The 17,134-nt window shown below is 42.0% G+C and overlaps 1 protein-coding gene across 1 annotated transcript in view; it reads right to left on the bottom strand.

Annotated features, from left to right (window-relative positions):
* The window catches only part of LOC139199577 (calsyntenin-2-like), a 145,806-nt gene that overhangs the window by 15,580 nt on the left and 113,092 nt on the right, over positions 1-17,134 (bottom strand). Inside the window, exons 10-12 of the mRNA XM_070828626.1 lie at positions 10,823-10,985; positions 3,576-3,742; positions 210-358 (exon numbers count right to left, since the gene is read on the bottom strand). Of these exons, the coding sequence (XP_070684727.1) occupies positions 210-358; positions 3,576-3,742; positions 10,823-10,985 (479 nt within the window). The remainder of the gene's footprint in view (positions 1-209; positions 359-3,575; positions 3,743-10,822; positions 10,986-17,134) is intronic.

Genomic DNA, 17,134 nt, shown 5'->3' on the forward strand with positions numbered 1-17,134 from the left:
AGGGGTTGGATCAACACGTGAAAAGGCTGCGATATCTGCTGTGTTGCCTTGGTGGGTTAACGCTCCTCATATCTCAGAGACAGCAGGGAGTCAATAGGAGAGGACTAAAGGACACAAATGTAGGAATGTAGACCTACAGAGAAAAAAAAAGAGAAAAAGACGACTGTATGAACAAGAGGAAAGAAGAAGAAAAGAAGTGTTGTACGTACTGGACGGCAGTGGAGATGTGCAGACGTCGGACGCCTGGTGTGGGAAACTGGCGAGAGTTTATGTAGGAAACTTTCCTCACAGCAGCGTTCATGTTTTCCAGGTCCTCTCCCTCCATTACCAAGATAGACTGGGCAGGGTTAAAGTGGAACTGTGGAAAGAGAAAAGAGTGATGTCAGAGGGCCAGAGAGGTGAAACAGCTCATGATAAAATGTCAACAGGAACAGAGCCAGTCATAGCTGCACTCAAACTGTTCTTATTGAGAACTGACAAAGTGAAAGAAAGACAAACCGTGTCCCAGACAGGAGAGGGCACGGACAGATTAACCTGGCGTGGGGGGCCTGGGGCAAGAATGCTGCTGTGCCCCCATTAATGCCCTGTTCCTCCCGCTATCAGTGCGATGTGCACTGTTTTTCTATGCTGGAATACTATCTGAATCAAGGTTTGCTGTGTGGTAGAGTGATGCTCTCTGAAACTAGATTTGGGCCTCGAGATCTGATAGCAAAGCAACTTGCAAGAGATGCCCAGTTACAAATTCAGCAGACACATGGCGACATTAGCATTCAGTTGGAGTTTTCTGGCCAGTTGGTGAATATACACTCAGTTGGTAGTGTATCAGGAACACCGAGCAAAAAACTAATGCAGTCTGATAGATGAGTTGTACTGGCAGGTGTTTCTATTATTTAGTCAACACCATTTATATCAATGAGGGTAGTTTAAATAACAGAAACACCTGTCTGTGTAATTCAATACAAACTGCAGCCTCAGAAATGACCGTACAGTTGAATTTACACCTCTCAGTTTTAGCACACGCTGAACATCATAATTCTTGAAGGGAGGATTTATTGTCGGGCTATTAGTTGTATTAAACTGCATTCATTTTAACTACCTAATAAAATGACAACGGAGTGTTTGTCCAATATTCTCTTGCTAAATGCGTCTGTCTGCTGTTTGATGCTGGACTGGTAGCACACAGCTGTTTTAGCTTAAACAGCTGCTGGAAACAGAATGAACCAAAAACAGTGAAAATTAAAACAACAAGCTGAAAGATGCTAAACTGCTTCATGCAGCTTAGAAAACTCCAGAGTCTGGTGATAAATCTCTGTGGGTTTGTTACTGTGGGCGACTCCTTTCACATTACACACTGTCATTTCATCCATTGTTAAAACGAAGGCTTTAATTAGAAAGCCTTTATCGTGGTAGTTAAAGGTACAGTGTGTAGGATTTAGGGAGATCTATTGGAAGGAATAGAATATAGTATTCACAATCATGTTTTCTGTAGTTGCGCTTTCATGTTGCAGCGCCCTTTCTACAAAAACCTAAAGCTGAAAAACAGGACCATGCAAGTGGCAGCTTAAATGTGATGCCACGAATGGAAGGGTTGAATGACATCAAAAAAGAGGAATAATATTTAGTGTTGTGAGAAATTTGAGAACCCAAGTTTTGACAAATGGAAGATCATACGTTTTTACCTGTTTTACACCTGTTTTATCTATTATATTGTATGTTTTATGTGTATTCTGTACGGCGACCTTGTGAGCTTTGAAAGGCGCCCTAAAAATAAAATGTATTATTAATATTATTATTATTATCTAACACTAGAAAAAGCAAGGGTCTGCGACTGTAGCTTCTTGAAATGCTTGGAAAGGGCGGACTTAGCCAAGGGCTATTAAGTTGTTTGTAATCTGCAAACTCATCGCTAGATGCCACTAAATCCTACACACTGCACCTTTAAATGTGTTTTAGAGGTGTACAGTCCTAGACACAATTTGCATTTTGACATAACAAGTCAAGACTGTACTACTAACTGTCATGTGGATGCAGCTTTCATGTAGCTTTAACACGTACATTTCAAGTCAACGCGAGTCCATACCATTCCAAAGCATGCAGTAGTGGCTTTAATTTTTCCTGCCCTCCAGGCAGCTATTCATTTCTATTCATTTCACTACACAGTCGTATGAACACCAGCTTGCAGAGGCTTGAAACTTGCTTTAATCAGGTAATCCATCAAAGTGAACATCATGTATGTACTGCATTACGATGCAAGAGCAATGTCACTTGGACTAAATGTTCGCTGTGATGGATCACCTATTTCAAGGTAGTCTCGGTCCTTTGCAAATGTTTTTACATACTGCGCAGGAGTCAGTGGAAATCATGAAGGAAAATAGTGGAATAGCAGTAAAATGATTTGGTAGCTACTCTGTTGTAAAAGGCTAAAAACATTAAGAAAAACTAGTAGACCCCTTTAAGTCCAGGGGCTGGGAAAGAGTCCGTGGACTGTCCTCACAAGTACAGTTTGACAGAGGTGTGTGTTCTCCTGCAGGGTTTGATGGCAGGGATTTGAGGCCCTTCTTTCTTAAAAGAGGGTTTAGTGGTCTCCTGCTAGAACTGCACTGAGTGTCTCCCATTTCCTAAAACTGTCTCTCAGCAGCAGGGTGACAGTACTTCAGCTCTCCATGGGGCTCTCCATGCACTCCCTCTCCCCTGTCATTTTCCCCCTCACACCATCCCCTTCTCTAGCTGTCTCCTCTCATGTTCTGTTCTCTTACTCGCTCACTCTCTATCTGCCTCTCCCTCTCCCCGTCTCTCCTTACCTCCCTGTTATTCTCCTCTGATTCTGTGCCAGCCCTCCACCTGCTTGGCTAAATGCCGTCCTTAAGCCTCCCGTGGACTTACGGCCAAGCGAGTGTGCGGCTAAGAAGAAAATGAAATAGCTCTCAAAAGATAAACTGCACTGCCCCGAGAGAGGTTGTCCACCCCTCGTCTTCTCTCCTCATCCCACCTTGTCTTCTCAAACGGCTGGCAAGTATCCGTTTGGTGCACCACGGCACAAGGAGCTGCATGGGAAGAGCAGCAGGAGTGAGGGAGAGAAGACTGAAGAGAGGAAGACAGAAAAAGAGTTAAGGGAGCTGAGGGACAGTGGGCGGCTTGGAGTTTACACAAACCCCTATCCATCTTGTCTGCCCTCTATCTTCCACAGTGCAGGGAGATGGATTAGCTGCTGTGGTGGACGTGGAGGGGGGGGTGGGGGGGTAGCTGAGCAGTTTCAAGGAAGCCAACTCATGATTTAGCTGTGGTGATTTAAAGCTGTGTTTTTGTGTCAACTGGGATCAAAATGTGTCTTTTTGTGTGTGTGCACACATTAGAGGGAGCTGTATGTGGTCAGGGTGGTTTATAGAAAAACCAACTTTTGCTGCTGCCAGGAATTTGATTCAAATAAATAATTCAACATTTTTGGAACTACGATTGCGTATTCTTTTGCAGAGATCACTGTTAGTGTCCTGTGTGAAACAAAAAGTCACCGTTAACTTATTTGAAGTGACATAACTTTTGACGCGTGTGTGTGTGTGTGTGTGTGTGAGTGATACCTTTATGCTCTTATCCAGACTCTCCAGGGAGTTGATGTCCAGGCCCTCTTTGCAGGCTTGCAGACAGGAAATGACTTTCTGACTCTCGATCTTCCCTGGTCGGATGGTCAGACCAGATAGGCTGCCCCGGAAATACTGAGTGAACCGCGGCTTGGTCACCTCCCCACCTACACACACAATGGCAAGAGTTCATAAAGAGTTCATGAAATGCTTTATTGGAATTTAAAGCACAACATTGTTTAAGGTTTATGGTGACATCATGCTGAGAACAAAGAGAAGAGAAATACAAGACTTGTCATTAGATAATCCTTCTACACGTTCTATAAAATCATTACAATGAGTCCGAGGAAGTAGTAGTAGTATTATTAGTAATAGATATTACATTTCCATGTTAGGGTTGACCTACTATACAGTAACACAAATACAAAATACAAATTCATTGTTATTAAAAATGCACAGTGAGATTCAGTGTGCAGTGCCAAACTACAGGACAAATCTAATATAACATATAAAAAAATCTAATATAAAAATACATATTGAATATAAGATTAAAGGGTTAAATAGCCATGGAGAAGGAAAACGAATGTAAGGCAGTGAGCTCATAATCACAGTCATAGTCACAGCCTTACATGAGCGTAGATCCATGTATGTGTGTGGATTTGGGACTTAACCTGGCAGTGCGGTCAGCAGTTTTGTGAAGAACATTAGCAGCAATGCAGTATAAAATGTGCAATTAGTGCAAACATGTCAGTACAGGGCAGATAAGGTAGAGCCTCACATGATGACCGACATACGCATGCATAAACTCAAGAGTACAATTTTATGGTCTTACATCTGTGGCGTCTTGGCAGATTGGTTTTATTGGTTTTGATTGGTTTTATTAGGAGGTTTATTGCTCTGGAGTAATCACCATGGTGTTATGTTTGTTTTTCCTGACATGTGGTAGCCTACATTAGTCCCTTACACAACATAATCAAACAGCAACCTTGGCCCCACTTTAAGCATGAGTCCTTATGACCAAATTATGGCTTAATTGGCCACAAGATGCATGTTTTGTGTCACCATTCTGTGACTAAGCAACAAGGTAATGCTGTAACAGTGCAGGTGTTACTCAGCCAGCCCATCCAGGCTAAAAAGGTGAGGAAAAAGTCAACACATTTAAAGTATGTCTTCTGAACTCAATGGAGGCCAATACCAGCAAGAGGAGTCTCCAAACCACTCATTATCTAAAAGGTTACTAGCTCTGCGTATCAAAATTTCACCTTTTCATTCCTTTCCTTTTGTTTGTTTCCTCACTTCCTCTTCCCTTCTCTCTGCTCCTCTCCAATCCTGGCAGTAATCCACCAAAGCACTAAAGGTATAGAACAGAGCCTTCATCTAATTACATAACAACCAAAACAAAAAAATCCAAACTTGTTCATACATCAGAAATACTTAGAAGATGAAGTGAAGCAATGACTGATGGGTAACGATACAGCCAAGGTGCACGACCAAACCACATTTTGTCTCCACAATATTTCTGTCTCCCTATCAATTTACCTCGCCTCGAAAAAACACCTCCTTACCCTAACACACCTGCTCCCAAGCAACTGTTGGCAAGCAGCAGACAGAGGCTTTTTGTGTTGTTTTCATACCTATCCCAATTCTGTCTCCACTGGGAATGTGCCAGTATCTATAATTGAATTATCCAACAATTCAGCATATTCTTCCAAAGTCCAAATGCCAGTTGGTGTATGTTCAATCACAGTTTATTATGCTCATTATTTTGTGTTAACCTTGTGTTAGACAGACAGACAGACAGACAGACAGACACAAACTATTACTTTGTATGTATAAACAGCAATCACCAGATCATTCAGATGTCCAAGCACTGTAGGTATGTTCCCTATAGGCTGCTCAATCAGCTGGGATAGAAGAGCATAGTGGGAATAAATAATAGATAGATAATAATAGATGAAATAAAATAAAAAATAAAATAAAATAAAAATATGTTAACAGCAGCTACAAAATAGGCTGCAGTGGCTGCAATGTAATCCTTTGGGGCGGCTGCGCCCATTCAAAGCACATCCTTGTTTTCTCCACTGACAAACTCAGATTGCTATTGTAAATGTCTAATAATAATAATAATAATGATAATCTGAGCCTATCAGTAGCAATATTGTGCCGTACTTACCCCACAGGATTGTGTCGCGGCCGTTTTAGGCCTTTCACAGCCTGTTTGCAGCAGCCAGCTGATCTACTAGACAAAAACTGTTTGCAGGGCCCAGAATTAAAAATACTGGAGTGCTCCTTTAAATAGCCTCCATTAGGTCAAGTATCACTTGGCTGCTAAGCAACTTGGAGTGATAAAACACATGAATATGGAGAACAGGCTGTAGAAATTATATAGGTTACTGCAGCAAGTCTTCCACCCAAAGAAGTTTTTGAAGTGGGTAATCCAACTGGTGAAGAATTACTCTTCTAGAGTAAATGGAGTTGAGGGAATCCTCCGCTCAAAATCCTTGGCTACACTTCATCAAACAAAGTCAAGCTTAACCCAGGTGCCCAGAATTCCCTGATGATGGTGCAGGTACATGTATCACTGCCCTAAGTGATGCATCCAGGGTCTGAAAGCTCGGTCAGTGCAGGTGGGGACCCAGCTGACCACCACTGGAAACACTTCATCATGTGCTACTTTCCTGGTGCAAAAACACGTGAGATTCGGACTGAAGCGACTGCACACATTCCATTTAATTTCATCCCTACGATTGCTGAACAGCAGCCACATTGTGTCCTATGGCCGGTTGAATCGAGCTCCCTTCATGCCACTGGAGCAGACAACTGAGCCTTGCTGGTTGGTTGAACTACCCAGGGGACCATATCAACAAACTGGCTTGTCATTTGCCTGCCTGCCCTCCCAGATGAGAGACTGATGAAGTCTTTTTCTTGACTGGCCAGATGGAAACACGGGGGCAGCTATAAAAATTCTCACACCTGAACTCTGTGCCTTTTTGTCATCACTCTCTCTTTGCTGCTCACTCAGTGTTTTCATATCTCCCGAGTTTAGGTCTCGCCCCCTCAGCAACTAATGGAGCTAACTGCACGTCCTCATGCACCTGCTCCCAAATTACTGTGAGTGATTTAGAGGAAACAGACTTCTTATTTGTCTTGTCGACAATTGACAGTTCACTAAATCCCTCTCCTGAACACCAATTGTCCTGTTAGGCTTTGGGTGGCTGACTTTTTAGCTGCTCCAATACCAAAAAACTACAAGTGTTAGGAAAGGCTCAGCGTCCGTGTCCTCAATCACTCACTACTCACTGTGGTGAGCTTTCTATTATGTAGTGCTGTGGAAATCACCACTGACCACTGGTCACTAACCAAGCACTAGGCTACATGCGCTGAAAAGAAAATGGCAGATCTACATAATTAACGGTGCAGACCAAATGAGTGTCAGATATATTATATATATATAACTCCAGAGACAGTGAGGTGAATGATTTTGAACACAACCGGTGTTTATTAAGATAAACGACTAGCTTTACATTATCTAGCTAACGAGCTAGCCACGGGCGCTAATATCAGCCAGTGACAGTGTTGTTAGCTCCCTGGCTTGTAATGGGAACCTGCTTTCGTCTTTCTGTGTTTGAAATCAAGGGCCCGTTGTTTCAAAACACATGAATATTATATAATATAATTATATAATTATATAATTAGTATTATTAGTATTATATAATACATCCCCCACTCTGAATGTACATGTTGTTATATATTATTATTAGTAGTAGTGGTATTATTTGTATTATTATTAGTAGTAGTGGTATTATTTGTATCATTATTAGTATTATCATTATTATTACTTTTGTGTTTGAAGTTTATTCTTATCCTTTTGGAGCTGTGTGTAACAAAATGCAATTTCCCCCTGGGGATTATTAAAGGAATTCTGATTCTGATTCAGAATATCAAGTGGTACATCTGCTGGCGTTAACATTGCTAACTGCGTATGTGCTGTGACAAAACGGAAAGTTTGACAGATGTATAAGAAGTCAGTTTGTGAAATGTTGGGTCCATACGCTGTAAAGCTCAGACACCTGATTCACTGTGGGGTATGGCAGCCCCACGGTGATCTTACTTGACAGTCTTCACTGGAATGTTGGTTATCCATCTCTCATTTCGCTTGTGTGGAATAACCACATCTGCTCTGCATATTTAAATCCATCTCCTGTTGAAGTGCTTGCTGACACCCTGCCAGGTACCAGAGGAGCAGCAGTCTATCTTATAAAATCTCGTGACCACATTAGGATTCACATATACCAAACTATGCCAAACCCATTCTTTCCATTTTATGCTTCACCTGCTCTCCCTCCTTCACTCAGGTTACTATTTTCTTCCTCTTTTCCTGCCCTCTCTCTAGCCATCCACCTATCCACTCTGTCCCACCCTGACAGATGTTATCAGCTCAGGCCCTGGCCAGAGAAACCATTAAGGGTCCCAGACAGAGGGTAAAAAAAGAGACACAGAGGAGAGGGATTACTGAGACGGTGCAGAGCGGGAATGATATGGGTGATAAAACCGCTGATCATTCCACTTTACAGAGGCAGCTTTTTACGTGGCGTCAGCTCTCTTTGCCCGCTCTGTACAGCCCTCCTTGCTCTATAGATCTTCATTCTCCTTTTTACTCGGCTTTATTTGCGTCACTTCCAGAAGAGCAACAGATGAGACTGGGGAGGCATGGGTGAGCTGGGAATAGCACCATTACTTAAGTGTAAGTGAGAGTCTCTTACTTACTGTGTGATTTATTGTACGTTTACCTGAATCTGTACCTACATCACACTGTAAATACACAGATATAAATGTTACAATCTGTGCATGTGTATTTGTACATCAATACGTCTTCCTGCAAGCTTGCTGCGGGAAGTCAGGGAGGTGGAGCAGCACTGCGTGATCACACAGTTGGGGAAAAAGAGGAACAGGGCCAGATGAATGTGTTGCTCTTTGCTGGACTGGACTGTTGTACTCTTCTGAACATGAACACACTCCGGCAGGTCAGAGGTAAATATAGGATGACAGCCAGCACTTACTCTGAGAGGTGAAAGAAGAATGATGGGTGGGGCCAACCCAACAGGAGAGAATGAAAATGTACAAATGCAACTTTTACAGCTGGATAATTCACTGTTTTGGCACACCAACGGGTATCTCATACATGCTACTGAGCAATGCAGTCTAGTAGTAGTAGTAGTAGTAGTTTGACCATTCTAATGGTTTTAATGGTACAAAATGATCTCATATAAAAAAGGCTATACATCGCTTCTACAGATCTGGTGATCACTGTCTTAACAGTTCATGGTTAGCAGATTTAAAGCAACATTATGCAAATATTTTGCATTAGAATAACAACTTGAAAATCATTGCTTCAAAATCATTTGATGGTGCACTGACTTGTAATGGATATTGGGTCTGCAATGGGTCCACATTCCGCATGCCAAATGAGTGTCCTTGCGCTATTTAGGGTTGAGTGCATACAATACCCCATGAGAAGTGTGAAATGCTTTACAGCACAAAGTCACACACCATCAACTGTGGCTTTGTGGGTCTAATGGCTGTGGGTGCAGATGTTTAAGGCTTTCCTTTGCTTTCCAGAATGGTCTTGCTCTCTTTAGAGGAGTGCAGTAGCCTTTGTTGCTCAGATATCAACAGAATTTAATGAGCCAGTGTCCTGTAATTACCATTTGTGTCAAAGGAGGCCATTGGTCACCAAAGATTACATAGTTGTGATTCAAGAGAAGTTTAGCTTTTGAAAATATGCTAAAACCATACATCTACTCTCAAGATGATGAGATACGCAGGAGTCCACTTAAGAGTCTCCAGAGTTCGCCCCACACCAAATGATGGGATGTACCTCAGTGTGTTAGAACTGAACCAAACACAAAAACATAATGAAGCAGATGATGAAACTTAATTCTAGAGCAGAGCGTTACAGGAACTAAGTTATCATGTCATCATTATTGTCTTTTCTACCGAGCCAAAAGCTTTGATATGTTATTATAATTTTGGACCAACTCTGTCAAGAGTCAATACTTTGTACTGATGTTCAATACCTTACAATGTGATTACATTTGTCCAAAAAAGATTGGAAATTGGTTGGAAGGTTGATTTAGCCCCTGAAGAAGTATTTGTGCCTTCATCTTTAGACACTGAATCTGCCCAGATGATAAAGACAGGCTCATGTGTGTTAGCAGCCCCTGATGGCACACGTTTTACCGACTGAAACTATAAAATCTTGCTTTGCCACACTAGAATGGTTCCTATTGATAAATATCTAAAATATGATAATTATGAATTCTATTTATTTGCTGTGTGTCAGGACAGAATTTATTCCCATTAGACAATGCTGCCTGACTTGTTAAATGTTATGAACCATGAAATTATATCATGAAATTTAATTAAATATTGTAAAATATCACTGTTGCCTGCAGCCATAGAGATAAACCCACTGCCACAGCACTGAAATCCTTTTGACCGCAGCTCAAAAAACACATTCAGAAGCCAGTTAGACAGCAAATAAGCTCATCTTTGCAACACATTTGCAATCAACAAGCAGGACACTTAAAGGTCAGTGCTTTGAAAAGGCAATCTGTTGTAGCTAATGGTTTACGTTAAGATTTCAGTATCACCCTTACAGCCTTTACTGAAGCTTAGCCCCCAACTAAAAAAACTGAAATAGTCTCTGAACTCCCCTTTCTTTCCAAGGCCTGTTTAATCCTCCTATAAGCTTGTAGTGCTCAATGAAAGGAACGGGAGGAGGAAGAGGAGGAGTAGGGGGGGTCACCAGTGCAGATGAAAGCGACACAAGATGACCTGCTCCTGCTCCCTTACAAAAAGATATCTTGACTCTTAATCTGAGGCTAAGCATCACTGAGTAGTCTCATTTAGGCGATCAAATCAATGGTTTGCTGAACTGTGTGAAAAAGTGCCCTTTCGTCTACCCTTTAGCAATTAGTGGTAGCTATCAGTTTGGAGGACAGCTTAATTGTACGCCTTCATCCAGACTTCTGGTTCAATCATTTGTCAAAGGCAGACTAAGTGCTTTTCTTAATTACAATGTTCATTCAAGACAAAAGAACACGTTCCATGCTCAACAAGTCCCGTAGTAATAGTACTTCAGATAATATCATCCATATGGTTGAACTTACTCACATCTAGAAGTTATACTCAATCAGCAGTATACCGAGACGCATCATCGGCAACACCCAGCTCTGTCCACTCACCTTGCCAGCACGCTCCGACTGTGAGCTGCACATCGATCTGCGAGGGGTGGATGGGCCAGTCATCGGTCACCAGGTAGGGGTCATAGGTCACTCCGTCCACATAGAGGGTCACCACTGGGAACTCTACATTGATGACATAGTAATGCCACTCCTTGTCACAGATCTGTCACAGAGAGAAAAAGAAAGACTGTGTCACAATTCTATAATGAGGTAACACAATTTGCCTTCCTGCAGTCTTGTCAGCCAAAGATCTCAGGAAGTTACTGTGCCTGGGTAAAAAGCTGTCCATCATGTAACCCCTGGTGAAATCACAAATTGACATTTTTACACTTTGGCTTTTGTAAAGATTAATTTGTGATCTTGAGATGTTTTAACGGACAAAGTCAGGCCAGCTCTCCCCCTCATTTTCCACTCTCTATGTTAAAGTAAGCTAACCCAGCTGCTGGCTGTAGTTACATATATAGCATACAGACGAGCATAGCATACAAAAGAGTTACAGCAAGCTTCTCATCTAACTTTTGGCAAAAAGCAAATAAGCAAACTATTCCTTTAAAATATTAAGTGTGGATTAAAATCAATATTTTTGGTGTGTTTTTGTTTTTTTGAAGTATGAGATCCAATGCAGAATTTAAACATAATTCTGCATTAACATCCAGATGGGTGACATATTGTATCCAGTGTGATCGCTGTTGCGGCCCCAGACCCTGGCACCTTTACAGGTTCTTTGCTGGGATGAGCTGTGTAGCATGGGAACACCTGGCCAGCGTTCCCATGCCCAGTGTGTCGGTGTCCTGACCCCACACCACCCTGCCTGTTCATCACATATCTCATCCTCTTTATGCCGAAGATCCGATCTATGCTATGGTATGTTGTCTCAGTTAGGAGAGGTGTTTCTCTATTAGAGCTCCACCTTGTGATTTAATATTAAAAAACAACTTTTTTAACATTAATTCTTGGCTTGTGAAATTTTAAAGCAGAGTAGTTTCCCATTTGCCTACCTCTCACTCAGATGCATTAGTACACTACCTGTTTAACCACGTCTGAACAACGCTTGACTGTGCCACTCTCCAGCATGCTTGAACATTTACCCTGACTTGCTGTGCATTTTAATTGATTGCACAGTCCCACTTGTGACTGTCTGTCTGTCTCTGAGTATATCTGTTCCTGTTTCTCCACTTTACCTTGGCAGTGCCAACGCTCGTTGAGCCGTGCTTCACCTCTCCCTCTCCGCTCGTCTGCTATAACCCGGAACAGCCTTTGAACTCTTAGCCTTGGGTAGCCTCCCTCTCTAATGAAGAACGCTCTGCAACCTGCTTATTAACACTGTGCTAGCGCAGCAGATGGAAGTTCTAATCAATCCGGTTCACTTTTGCTGCTATTGACGTGCGAGGTACAACATCTGGCCTATTGGTGATCATTCTCCACAGGTGCTTAACACATATGCTGCATGCCGATGTGCTGAGTCGGTGCTCAGAATCGATGGGGGGATAATCTGACTGTGGATTTGATGGTGCTGCAAATGTAACAGATACTGATGGGACTGATTAGTTAGTTTGGATGTTAATACATGCATTAACACGTACACGAGCTAGCCCTGCACCTGCAGTTCCTATACAGTGTGTACACATGTTGTATAGATATGATTTCAATCTGTCTCTGGGTTATACATGTTGAACCTGGCTTGTGCTCTTAATCTTTAACACGTCTGTCACATTAGAAACTGGATCTGGTTATATCTTATCTCGCAAACAATTTATGCACACACACTAATCCCTCTGACATTTACGCATGCAGACAGCCCCCTCCCATGCTCCGCTGCATCTGCCCTGTTTTCGCTGTTCAGTATTTCAAAGAGAGCTCTGGCCCATATGGAATCTGAGCGCCTAGTGGGTGACTTCCTCTTGCAGGCTTCAAAGGGGAGATGCCAAGGCGCTCTTGCCCAAGAGGATGCTGCATCTGCTAGGTTCGGATGTCAGTTGGAGATCTCTCTCAGGGATAGAAGGGGGGGAAATTATAGCCACACATATCCATTCTACTTTGTAGAGGTAGAGCTTGGGACTAGACTGACATGGTATTTGAAGTGCAATACCACAAGTGTTAAACTGCTGATGGCCAATATTTGTTCAAACATTTTAAATAATTTAAATTAAAAAGCTTTAAAATCATACTGCGAGGCTGAAAAGGCTCTTTAAACATTCGGCAGGATGTTTTGGTGTAAATTTGGCTTGTATGGACTTTTTGAAGTGGGACTGTATGATGTACTAATCCATGGCGCACTCCCATTTTGGAGAAGCAGACAGGATTACCGCCACAGAAGCTATGTGATGTACTGCTGTGGACTGGGGAGGCTGGAAAAACGTATCTTTGCCACCTAAAAAAAAAAACAATATCAGTTTGAATATATGCTGTATTTAGAATACTTTTTTATTTTTATTTAACCTTCATTTTACCAGGTAAAATCAGTTGAGAACAGCTTCTTATTTACAATGATGACCTGGCAAGAGGCCCAGTAGTTGGCCACCTTCTCTATCGGTTGGTCACCACCATATACTATAGGCCAGTGATTCTAAACTAGTGGGTCGCGAGCCTATGCCTGGGAAAAAAAGGTAAGAAAAAAATCCTGTGCTTTTATTGTGAAGGGGATTTTTAATGCAGCGCAGTTCCGTCTGTTCACACTCCTGAACAGTAGGTGGCGATAAAGCCCCGTGATGCTAATTGACACCCGCCATTTCACGGGATAGACGAAGACCCGTAAAGTTTGTTTTCGTGCTAATTGATGGTTAGAAGGACACCGAGCACCTGAGGGACGGATGTTCTTCCACTGAGGACTAAAACCTCAGTGCTGTGTTCCACCTGAGGCTGAAGTCAGTGCTGCTTAATTGTCTTCAAAGCTCAATGTTTTCCAGTATCCACTGAGAAGGTAATCAGGAGGAAAAGTTAGTTTTGTACACTTGAGTCTTTTTGCACTTGTTTAATTTCTTTAGAGTTTGTGGATAAAAAAACAGCTTCTGAACAAACTGAATGTTTCCCACAGTGCTGTGTTGGCTGTCGTAGATTCAGTGAGTGAGTGTCCTCGGCTGAAGCTACATCATCTGAGTCTTTTTCAAAATACTTCTTAGCAGTTGCGCTGTTTTATTTCCTGTTTGTGCCTGAAAGCACTGAGTGTGTTAAACCAGGCTGAAGTCACTGAAGTGTTGTGTGTGTGTTGTCACAGCTTCAGGATCAACGGCTCATTAAGTGCTACTGATTGAATATTATGAATCCAGGGCTGTTCGCTGTGGATCCACTGATGCAGGTTATCACAGCTACACTTGCAACAATGAAACCTTGTCTTGTCCCTAAGATGCACTTTTAGGTTTTAATTCAAATGTCTCTCTAGCAGCGCCACCTGCTGGTCATTTTGGTTGATCGTTGTGTGATTTGTGTTGGCACATTGTGATATTCTGGACTATCTCAGGTTCAACCTGCTCCATCTTTTCATTAAATACATTTGAGAAGTTGTTGAAAATTGTCCTCAATTTGGGTCGTGGCCTGTCATTAAGGGGTGATGGTGGGTCCCAAAGCCAGAGCGGTTGAGAACCACTGCTATAGGCAGTATATGCCTTATGCAACCCCCCCCCCCCTTAAAAAACCTGAAGTACCCCTCTTAAGTCCTCTTGCAATCATAACCAACATCTAATGTAAAATGTCATAGTAGACCTGACGGTGACAAAGCTTCCAAACAGACGCGTGAAAGTTAAGCTAGGTTTAAGTATGTAGAACTGGGCCAGCAAGCCGAGTCTGAAATGCCCTTGAGTGGCCTCTAATCAGAGATAAATTCTTGTGATTTTGGTAGCAGCATGGTCTAAACTGGACTAAACTTAACATGCTTTGCCCTACAGACTCTATTTCACGGCGCCCCAGACCTGAAGGATATTTTTTATCTTGTGTGCAAGATGATATGTTGTGAGCACAAGTTATTTTCTAGTGCTCAAAAGATTGATGTGTATGTGTATGTATGTGTGTGTGTATATGTATATGTATATGTGTGTATATATATATATATATATATACATAATCTATCTATATATACTATATATATGTGTGTGTGTGTGTGTGTGTGTATATATATGTGTGTGTGTGTATGTGTATATATATATATATATATATGTGTGTATATGTATGTGTATATATATATATATATATATGAAAGATACAGATCTTGTACGAACAGGATGATAAGCACATCGTATAATCATATCTTGTGGTCAAAAGATAAAAAACATATCATTTTGATTCTCACTCAGTCCGTAGATACATTTAAACCATCAGCTGTTTCCCCACAAGTCTACCATTGACACAAAACCTCAAGATGATGAAGAACTTCACTGAAACAATTAAATGATGGTAGAATTAGTTAACTTTCAGAGTACAGTCAGATGAGGTTCAGTTGACGGAGATAGCACAAAAGTTCGGCATCTTGTCAGAAAACTGATTAGAGATTGAGAGAACAGGTGCACTGCTATGCATGGCAAGACACCAGCTGGACACAGATGGAGAAACTTTGTTGTGTGTGTGTGTGAGAGAGAAAGAGGTGGCATCATTACAAAACCTCAGGACTGGAAATAACTCCGACAGCTCAAACTCAAAGCTATACACTACTGAAAGAAGCCACAGGCCACTGTGAGAGTGGGCACACGTGTAAACGGGGTCGTGTGTTTATGCGGGAAAGGCTGAGACAGCGATTCTAGAAGGCTCCACCACTTGTAATAAGACCTACCGACACACAGTCACGCACACACGAATGCACTGACATCAATCCAGCACCATTAAATGTCAACTTCAAAACCTTCAAAGGTAAAGTTAAAGTTGAAGAGGGCTGTCCTGTCTTGCCTTGGTTATGAAAGCAAAGCAAAAAGTTTTGTATTCCCCAATCCCTCCACTTTCCTGTGTCTCTGCCTGATGCAAATTGACAGACGGAAGGAATAAATGAAATAAATAACCACACAAACAGAGGAGAGGGAGGACGTGAAACTACCAGAGGACAAAGAAAAGAAAGTGAAAGAGAGAACGGAAACATCCTACATCAAAGATCCTTCATCATCTCTTGGGGCACTCGATGGCGAGAAGAAAACAAAATTGCTATCTGCCCCCCTCTATCTCACTCCCTCTTTCTCACTGCAGCTTATTTGGTCTCTTTTCTCCTTTGCCTGTTTCTCCATTAGAACCTGACTGTGGGAGTTGTTGCCTCGAGTCCTTTGGAGTTGAAAGTCTTTAAGAGATCTGTCACCCCAACCCAACCTTCTGACTTCAAACAAGAGATGGAGGAACGAGATAGGAAAGGTAGGAGAACGAGGAGGGACGAGGAGATCTGCGATCGGAAGGTGGCAGGGCAGAGTGATGACAGTGAGGGAAAGAGGGAGGGTGGAGATGAAAGAGAGACGGGGAGGAAAAAAGAGGTTTGAGGAAAATAAGTGATACAAGAAAAGACTTCAAGAACAAAGTGAGGAAGACTTAAAACTGTAACCTTTATTATACTGAAAGATGTTCCTCTTATTCAGGGAGCAACAACAGTATAGGAAAGCAGTAAGAAAGAAAACTAAATGTTTCTACTGGAAAATCCTCGTATCGATACAACTGTCATGCTAACACTCAATTAAAGTGGTAAACATGTTAAATGCTTAAAGGATATATATATATATGCAGTATATATATAAATAAAAAGTTTTGCATTGCAGCTGTCAGATGTCAGACGGGCTGTCAGAAAGGCTCAGATTGTTATTCTGGGTGTCTAACCATCCAATGGAAGGATCCCTACAGAGAGAGACCTTTTGTGTAGTTCTCTGCAAAGCCACCAGACTCCATTGACAAAAAACAGTCATTTAACAGTGTCGTTGAGTGACTTTGGTGTTCTAAAGGGTTCATTCAGCTCAAACACAATATTTGTGTGACACACGGTAGCACAATGATGTGAAAACAAGACCCACGTTTAAAAATGCTGAAGTCTTTTTCATCCCTTATGTACATCCTCACAGAGCCACTCGCAGGGATCTTCATTTTGGTATTGTTCATTTACATCTCAACAGGCTAGAAAGCATGAGGAAAACACTTTGTCCTATTGCTGTGCACCAAGATGTACATCATAAAGCCCCTCCCCCAGAGTTGTTAGATTGCACAGGTGTACCCAGTAAACTGGTAAGGCATGTGTAGGAGTGACAGCAAAGATGCTCATAAACATAACCATTCTTAGCTTGTAGTGTGGACATGGGGAAGCACGACTGAGGATAAAGAAGGAAAAATGGAAGGAAGAGGAAGTAAAAGAGGTGGAGGGAG

The sequence above is a fragment of the Pempheris klunzingeri genome, chromosome 4, assembly GCF_042242105.1.
Source record: "Pempheris klunzingeri isolate RE-2024b chromosome 4, fPemKlu1.hap1, whole genome shotgun sequence".
In the NCBI taxonomy this organism is placed as follows: domain Eukaryota; kingdom Metazoa; phylum Chordata; class Actinopteri; order Acropomatiformes; family Pempheridae; genus Pempheris; species Pempheris klunzingeri.